At 54.4% G+C, this 9,240-nt stretch overlaps 1 protein-coding gene across 1 annotated transcript in view; it reads left to right on the plus strand.

Moving 5' to 3' along the window:
* Positions 1 to 4,448, plus strand: part of Col6a3 (collagen type VI alpha 3 chain) — a 78,970-nt gene extending 74,522 nt beyond the window's left edge. Inside the window, exons 43-44 of the mRNA XM_046456915.2 lie at positions 2,835 to 2,999; positions 3,740 to 4,448. Coding sequence (XP_046312871.1) covers positions 2,835 to 2,999; positions 3,740 to 3,780 — 206 coding nt within the window. The 3' untranslated portion in view covers positions 3,781 to 4,448. The remainder of the gene's footprint in view (positions 1 to 2,834; positions 3,000 to 3,739) is intronic.
* Positions 4,449 to 9,240: the final 4,792 nt, after the last annotated feature.

The raw sequence follows: 9,240 nt of genomic DNA on the forward strand, positions 1-9,240 counted from the left end.
ATAAGGCCTGGCCCTGTTTGGTCTAGAGGGAAATGGCTGCCTGCAAGACCCTGAGTGTAAGACCCTGACTGGCGACAAGGGTTGGTTCCACTAGGGGGACAACAGTCCCATTACCTGCCATTCAGGATCCTAGGTTTCGCAGTACTACATGATTCTGTTTGAAATGGTTAACGTTTTCTTTGCAGTACTAGGGATTGAATCTAGGGTGTCCCACGGCTGAGCCACATCCCCGCCCTTTGTATTTTTTATTTTGAGACAGGTTCTTACTAAGTTGTTCAGACCGACCTCCAATTTGCAATCCTCTTGCCTCAGCCTTCCAAGTCGCTGGGATTATAGGTGCGTGCCACTGTGCCCAGCAAAACTTGTATTTTTAAATTTTAAACAAAGTAAAATTAACTCTCTTCCTCCTTCCAACACAAAAAAATCCCTTTCTACCTTTTGCTTTCTTCAGCACCTAAAAAGTCACACCCCAGCCCTTTCCTGGGGTCCATGTGTTGCCTGCAGATATGGCCATTAGCTAGAGGTGATGGGAAGATCTTTCACTCGCGTCACAGCCTAAGAGCATGGAGAGTTCATACCAGGCACCGAGCCTCAGGCTTTGCCACCAGGACAGCTGACAGTACCATGTGCTGTCAATTTTGGTTTTAGGGTTTGTTGCCACCTCTCCCCTCCCTCATCTAATTTTGGCTAAGGAGGCTTTGTATAGAAGTTTAGATGTTACCAAAGGCACCTCTCTGAGGTGCCCAAACAAAATCAAAGCCAGGAAGTTTACATTATGCAATATTACAAAAAGAGTCCTAAACTATTGGCTTACCCATATGAGTTAAGGAAGAGTCCAACACAGAAACTCACCAAAATAATTAACATTCTGTGTTACTTGTTCTAGACATTGGCAGTCTGTGAACTGGTCACGTTTTGTCCGAGCAGACGTCACCGGGCCAATCATACAGCTCTGGAGGAGCTCTTATTTTTGTGGTCACCCATCTTTTACTTATTTTATTGACTGTAAGGTGCACGTTTCCCCTCATTGTAACACTTCTGAAACTGAAATGTGACTTACAACTGACCACATATCCTGCCTGGCTGGTAGTATTCTGGGAACATAAAATAGCATTGCATCTTAAAATTAAGATTTCTTAGTCCTGATGAAACACAGTATTTGGTTAGCCAAGTTCCACTGTGGATATAGATCATTGTTTAGCACAAGATGAAGTGGTGGGGGAAAATCTGACTTTTAATAATAATTGAAAGAACTGAACCTCACAAGTTCAGATAAACAGCTGTAAATATTTGCTCTACTTGGTTGAAGAGAAGCTGCTGTCTTCAAGATGGTCTGTCCGTCTCTGCTTCGGAGTGTGACCATCAGTTGCAGTGCTCAGGCCAGATGCTCCCCGAGGGTATTTGGTTTTCTTTCTTTCTTTTTTAAATTGTGAATAAATGTGCGCCATTTGGGGCATCCTCCAGGAGGAGAGGAGAAAGGCCCGGCAGACAGCTGGCCTGGCTCTCAGGCCTGCGGGGCGCCCGCGGTGAGCGGAGAGCTTGTCCAGTGATCCGCAGTCTTGCCTTGCCCAGTTCCCTGCACAGCACCCTCGAGGCCCCTGGCACATTCGAGAGGAAGAAGGTGGTTGTTGTAAATTGTCGCCATTTTATTCTGCGTCTTTGGGCCTTGGAAAGCTCTCGGTGTGGCCCCTGGCTCTCTCCACCTCTGAAAGGGTCTGCACCTGGGAGGTGTGGATGAAGAGCTGGCAGCCCTCAGTCTTGCGGGACAGCCTCCCCTCAGCAGCCAGGGTCATTGGAGACAATTCTGAGCCTCGTCCTGTGCAGCTTAGAGTCTGCTGCATCACAGCTGACCCAAGATCTGATGGCAACCCCGAGACTTTGGGTTCTTTTCCCTCTTGTGCTGGTCACAACTGCAGATGCCCACACTGCCCCCACCCTACAGCTGTGCCTCGCTGGGGATCAAGGACAGTGGGATGGCCGCTGTTCTGGGCAGAGCTGGGAGATTTAGGCTCATGAGCTACTCACACAAACACGCAGCTTCATCCACCCCAGGGAGTTTTGTCCAAAGGAGGTTTACATTTTTCAAACTTTCAGATAACAGTTGACATCCGTGTATCTCTTCTGGAGTTTGCCAGAGAACTCTGTAAACAGACATCGGAGTGTGCCTGAGCTGGCAGCTCTCCTCTGCAGGCCGGGAGGGACCGTGGCCTGCTTGACTTCCTCAGCAGGAGGAAGAATGCTCCTCCGTGGCGTCTTCACGGTGGTGAATTCTGCTCAGTGGTAGTTCTTTGAACTTGTTTGATTTGGCAGGTCTCGAAAAAGCTCAGCTGCACACGTGTGTGAGCACACGCACATTCTTACAGGTTCTTCATTCCCACTTTGCCTTTGATTTCCAGTCTACTTGGCTCGCAGTGAAGTGAGTAGCTTTATTTTTGAGCTGTTATTTAAATGCCGTTTTCCCAAGGAATGGGAAGCTCCACATGGTTTAAATCAGTTTCTTCTCTGAGGAATTAGCATAGAAGGAATCAGGGAGTCAGTGGTCTCGTGAGTGGGAAGAGGATCAGCCGTTCATCTTGTTTCCAGTTTCCGAGGAGGAGAGCTAGCATTTGGGATTCCAGTGTCGTCCGTGAACCATGGGGAAGCTTTGTTCATTCCTTGCAAAGCTGAGTGATTATTCTGTCCCCATGTCAGCGGGGACACAGGCTCAGTCAGGGGAAGGGGCTTTTCCTCGTGGAAACTGACCTGTTTTCTTGGCCCAGTGTTCTGGTTAGACTGCAGCCTGGCCGTGGGGGTCACCGGAGCCTAATGGAGGCCCTTCTCTCCTGTCACTGCAGATATATGTAAGCTGCCCATGGAGATAGGCACCTGCAGGGACTTCAACCTCAAGTGGTACTACGACCCAGGCACCAAGAACTGCGCCAGGTTCTGGTTCGGAGGCTGTGGCGGGAACGAGAACAACTTTGAATCACAGGAACAATGTGAAAAAGTTTGCGGTCATGGTAAGTGATTCTCTGTGATTGGCTGCCGCAAATAAGAGAGCCAGGTCGATAACTGCCCCTTGAGGAATATTTGAATTACAGTGATTGTGATACAAATGAAAAAAGATAAACTGTATCTTCAGATAAGGATACAGAATAAGCACAATTTAAAATTTTACAAACAAACCTCTGTGAATTTAATTTTTCAAATTACATTTTTTTTTCTAGAAACATACTTGTTTTTTTTTTTTTTTGCCAGTGGAGAGACACATGGCCAACTACTTACCACTCTTCAGAAATGTTACCAAGTCCCCGTTACTCAACATATTGCACCAAACATGTTTATGAGAAAAATAATATCATGATCAATTAGAAATAACACCAAAGATAAATCCCCCCATGTCTTATCTTTAAGTAATCTCACTTTCTGCAAATAACAATGCTGCCTCTGGGCCCATCCAATATATGTCCATCCCCTTGGGCAACGTACTTGGTATTTGAATTAAGCAGCCGGGCAGAGGCCTGGGGTCAGTGCACAATGGGCATGAAATCCAGGTAGATGACTTGGGGAGGGAGTGTGGACTCTGAGGGCACAGACAGCCCCAGGCTGCAGCCCAGCAGGTCACGGGGTACCAGGGACGTTCCTGAACAGGCAGCGTGAAGGGGTGAACAGCAGAGTTTGTGGGGTCATGTCCTGGTGAGTGCACGTCCTTCTTGGTCAGTGATGTGCTTCCCCATCCTCTTCTCTCCCCCACGCTCAGTGCTCACCAAACCTGGAGTCATCGACGTGGTTGGCACCTAAGCGCTGGCGCGACGCATACCTCTGAGATGGAGTGGCCTTTCCAGCTGTCTCTGCAGAAGCTCTGGGGAGCCCGGCACTGTGCTATTTCATGCTTCGAGTGACACTCGAATCTGGAGGAAACTTCTGCCTTGCGACCTGTCTGTCAATATGGTGCTAAATGAGTCTGTGGACCCCTCGCTCCTCGTCTCCTGCCGTGACGTCTGCACTGGGAACTTGTGACAGCTCTCCACCGTGGGCCACGTGTGAACATTCCTGGTGCAGCCCCCCTGGGGCTCCAGTGGCCTAGAGCGTCACACCCCACGCCACAGCTTCTCCACCTGCTTACGCTTGGTTCATTTCCTCCTTAGTTAAGCACGACTTTAGATGCAGAGACAAGAGCCAACCTTTTCATCCCCAATTTCCTGGATTAGGCTTTGAGCTGATTTCTTCTTCTCAACCCTCTAACAAGTGCTCTAGTTAGAAGAAAGCAGAATCCCCTGACCTGTGTGCACTGTTGGGACCAAAGCCTTAATTAAAGAATTAAAAGCAAGCCATGATAGGGAATATTTTTGGCATTCCTCTAATGTTGTTGTTTTTATTTTGAGTGAGGGGTGGGGTTTAATTATAATTTTAAAATGTTTAGGAAATTTATACAAAGAAACTTTTTAATAAAGTATATTGAAAGTGTTGTGCTTTGGCCCTTGGCTGTCTTGTGTCCAGAGCAAGGATTGTCAGACTCACCCCAGGGTCATAAGGTGTGGCCCCTGCCTGGCCTCTGGTCCCAGGCACCACCCTTTGGTTCCAGGCTGTGCTGGGTGCTGTGCCAGGTGGGCGGCTGGCACAGGTGGATCCAGCCACAGGTGCACAGCCAGGAGCCCTGGAGCCTTCTCATTTCAGGAGCGCAGGCTGCCCTGCTCTCTGTCCTCCAACTTTGAGTTGACCAGAGCCTCAGCCTCCTACCCGTCCACATCTACAGTGACGCTTCCCTGGGCTTGGCTTGCTCCTGCCTCAATGGCTGAGAGACAGGAGGTTTCCCTTGGAATCTTTTCCTCCTACCTTCAGAAATAACCCACAAAACACACACACATGCTCGCAGCACCTGAGAAAAGGGAATGTGTCCAGCAAAATGCCTGCAGCCCGATGGTGCTGCAGGTGGACTCCAGGACCTGGGGGAGCAGAAGGAAGATGGCTTGAAGGGTGGTTTTGCCACGTGACCTGTGGGAGGGCAGACAGCAGGAGGAAGGGTGGGGCATGCGGAGCTGAGGGGTTGCAGGATCCCCAAGGCCCAGGATGCCCACCAGGATCCTTGAAGGAAAGTTCTAGACTCTTGGAGTTTGGGGGCACCTTTGTAGAAATGGGGAGGGATTGAGCTTTGTGGCCACGTCAGTGTGTGAGAAGCCAAGGATGCTGTGGGCTGAGCTCTTCTGGAATTCGTGGGACTCCCGGGAAGGACTCGAGGCTTTGCGGCCCATGAGGTTGGGGATTTGAGTGTACCTCATTTCGTTGGGACTGGAGGCCCCAGTAGAACACCGGGGCAGCTCCAGTGGAATGAAAGCTCTGGGGACCCTTCAGGAGCCCTCATGGGCAGGTGGTCTCACCTGGTCTTTGAGGCATCCTGGGATGCCCTTCCCCAGCACCACTGAGTACCAGCGCCACAAGCTGCCCCTTTATTCCCATTGGCCCTTCCTTCTGGGTCAGGCCTGACCCCTTGTCTTTGAAGACCCCTATTTTAGCATCCAGTGGACCCACCAGAGCCCCTCAAAGGATTTTAGTGGTAGGCACGAAACGGGCGTTTGGGGACTTTCTCAGGGCCCCCACCACAGTACCTGAGCCCCCAGGTGAATACGCCCGGAGCCTCCCTTGGGCCGCGTGTCCTCGACCGAGCTCATGGCCCGAGCAACGGTCTGAGTGAGCAGGTGGGCTGCAGGGCTCGAAGCCGTCTGCCTGGGTGGGCAAGGGCCGCCGTCACAAAGGGCCCAAATGGGTGGTTTAAGACAACAGAAGTCAGTTCTCACCGTTGTCAAGGAAGGAGGTTCACAACCAAGGTAGGTGTGAGCCGAGCCCCTGAACCGCAGGGGGAGGGTCCTTCCTTGTCCTCGTTCCGTCCCCGTCCCGTCCCTTTCTTTCCTTGTCTCTTCCTTCGGTGGTGGCTGCCACCTTGGTGCCCGGGGCTTCCAGTGGCAGCACACGGTCTGTGACTTTGAGGTCACGGGGCTGCTCTTTGTGCCTCTGTCTCCACGCGGCGTCTTCCTGTGGGGATGCCAGTCAGGCTGGATGGCTCCCGCCCCTGCTTAGCGCGTCCCAGTCTTAGCTACGCCTGCACTGACCATACTTCCAATAAGGCCCCGTCCTAAGGTATTGCGGCTTAGGACTTTTCTTTAACTGTGTCACTATTCCGCCTTTGGCACAGCCTGGGCCTCCCCAATATCAGCTCCCAGCTTTGCTGTGCCCGTCTGCGGCTGGCAGGCTGGTAGCAGCCCCGTGGTGAGCTCTTGGCCACATTCTGCCACCCCTCGTCATCCTCGGTCCGCAGAACTGTCACCACTGGACCTTCAGGCTGAGTCCTGTGCGTCTCCGACACCTCACATCCTGCTCCCAGCACAGGCGAGACGCGCCCTGGAGGAGCTCAGGCCGCCCTCAGCCCCCTTCTCCGGCAGGTGGTGGACTTCCACGCTGCAGCTCTGAGCTGCACTCCCAAGGCAAGGGCTGAGCGGGGCCATTGTTGCCGCTGCTCTCTGGCCCTGCTCGGCCCGTGGTCCCGACGTCCTGGGGAGGTATATTCTGGGGAATCAGCAGGGGCCTAGCCTGGGGGAGCTGGCTGTGGGTGAATCCTCCCCCTCCTGTAGGTCGCTGCCAGGGAAGCCCCCCACAGGCTCTTGGCACTGAGTTCCTTCACCCAGTAGCCCAGCCTCCGGAGGCAGGGGCAGTGCGAAGCCAGCATCCAGCTGCTTGTGGGCTCCCTGGGAAATAAGCATGTCTCGTACCTCCAACTCTCTGATCAGCCACTGCTCTCTTAGCCAGTGGTTGGGTGGGCACAGCGTAAGCTGGTCTCCAGCCCTTGACGCAGTGGTGGTGGGGAGGAAGGAGTCAGACCCTGTCCTGCCTCGGGCCCTGAGTCTTTGAGGGTGGTCTTAAGGCCTGCTAGGGCCTTGGCTTCAGGGAAAGCATCGGATGAATGTCTGTCCTCCTCCACTGGAGGTGAAGGACGTGTGTGGCCTCTGTGCAGAACTCTGCTCTGCCATTTTGAGGCCACGGGGACCTTTCCCCTTGTCTTCTTCTGTCTCAGCAGTTACTGGGGAAGTGTCAGTTCAAGGCTCTGAGCTGTGGCCCTTGGTGATCCACAGGGAGAGCAGGGTCCCCCAGGCACCCAATGTCAACCCTGTGGAACTTCAGGAGCAGAGAGTCACGTGCCTCCGCCACGGGCTGAGCCCTGCCTCGCCCCTCGTGGTCTTCCCTGATGGTCAATCTGCCTGGACATCATGTGGCCTGTGTTATCAAAACCTGGTTCCCCCAAAAGCAGACTCTGAACTGGGGGATTCAGTTTCCTGGGAGGCGCGAAGAAGCCACTGAGCAGATGATTCAGGAGTGAGTTGGGGACAGGAAGGCCACTGTCACCATGTGCGGGAGCTTGACTCTCTGTTGTTGGAGCTTAGTGGAGGGGTGAGGGAGCCGGGGTCTTTTACACCCACTGCCCCTGGTGGCTGGTGGCCCTGGAGGGTGGCCATGGTTCCTCTGCTTGTGCGGACCCTGGCCCCAGGCCTCATGTGTAGGAGCATGCTCGTGGCCCAGAGGCTCACATACGCAGCCTCTAGAGCCAGGGAAGTGGTCAGACCCACTGACTGTCTCCATGGCACTCTGAGACCTGTTCCAGGCGTGCCACAAATACGCTGGGTGGGGCCACTGCTGGAGGACTCACTTGAGGTGCTCCAGAGACAGGCCCCCTGCCGCCAGCACGCCACCCCACCCCCAGGTTTCAGTTCACTCCACCTGTGCTCTGCTCTGTACCTGTCCCTGGGCTGCTCGAGGATGCTGGAGTCTCAGTTGAGTAGGAGATGACACACTCCAGGTAGATGGCTGGGTGAACTGGCTGTGGGGGAGATAAGGCACTGGGCGGTAGATGGGCAGGGGGTCTACAGACCCAAGAGCGTCCTTGGGGGCTGCCGGGCAGAAGGTCTCTGTCATGCCACATACTGTGGGGCCAATACCCAGTGCAGGGCTGTGTCACTGGGAATGCCTGATGAGAGAGGGAGACTAATGGGGTCAGGGCAGAGTGGCTCCCTGGAGACCTGCCGCTGAACCTGAGGAGGGAGGAAACGGAGCAGAAGTGAAGTTCCACCCTCAGAACAGGGGAGGGAGAGAGAAGGCGGAACTGGGAGCGAGAATATGACAAAGCTCTTCTTATGGCTTGGAACTCTTCAGGGGAAAGAGGGACAGGCCAGAGACAGGGACAGCAGGGGCCTGGGGAGGGAGGGCTCTGACAAGAGCTCTTGCTGGCGGGAAGTGGGACTTGCTGGGAGGTGAGCTGGCGCGGAGGCGGACCGGCCTCTGACGTGGGCACAGGAGGGCAGGCAGCTGGCCTCCGCCAGGGCTGGGGCTTCTCCAGGTGGATTTGATAAAGAGAAGGGCAGGTGTGGGGTCTTCCAGGGATGGTCACAGTGGTGGATCTTGGGATCCTGGGAGGGGAACGTGCTGCAGGGGTAGGGGGACTCTGGTTACCCGTGGGGACAGGCGGGGTAACTGTCCACATCAGCGACGGAGGTGGGGTGGAGGCTAAGAGGCCCCAGAACTGAGGAGCGAGGGTGAGTGGATTGTCCTTATGAGGACTGGGATCGGCTGGGATGGACTGGGGGGGGGACCACGGTAGACAGGGAGACGGGCAGGTGGTGGCTGACGAGAAGTCGGTGGGGTTCACCCAGTGGCGAGTTTCAAAGATCCTGGGGTTTGAAGAAGGGCAGGGGTGGGCTTGGAAGCAAGAGTGGACGCAGAGGACACGCATCCCTGTTGCTGGTCTTCTCATGAGCTGTTGTGACAGAGCCTGGGGTTACCGAAGAGGCCACAGAGCACTGCCGGTGGGTGGCGAGGGCTGTGAGGGGAGAGATGGGGCAGCGAGTTCCCGGGGAACTGCCCTCCGCCTGGTGGCTTGCTGGGCCCATAGACTGGAGCCCACTCTTCTCCCCTCGGACCCTCACGGCTGGCCTGCACCTTGCTCCACACCATTTCCTGATGCTACCTGCATGTCCCCGACACCTTCTGCTACCTCCTCCAGGCCCTGTGCACCAAGGGTGCTCCTCTTGGGCGACCCCAGCAGCTGGGAGCACCCAGAGGATGATGCCCCAGCCTTCAAGAGGGGCTTTGGCGGCCACGGAAGGAGGTGGTCCTCCTGCCACTTCCCCACCAGGAAGGACTTTCCTCGGTTTCTGTCTTGTTTTACCTTTGTCAACCAGGTACTTTAAGCTAGAACATATTTTGATGTGAAAACCA

The sequence above is a fragment of the Marmota monax genome, unplaced genomic scaffold, assembly GCF_021218885.2.
Source record: "Marmota monax isolate L192 unplaced genomic scaffold, Marmota_monax_Labrador192_F-V1.1 WCK01_AAM20220418_F8-fsc00230, whole genome shotgun sequence".
Lineage (NCBI taxonomy): Eukaryota > Metazoa > Chordata > Mammalia > Rodentia > Sciuridae > Marmota > Marmota monax.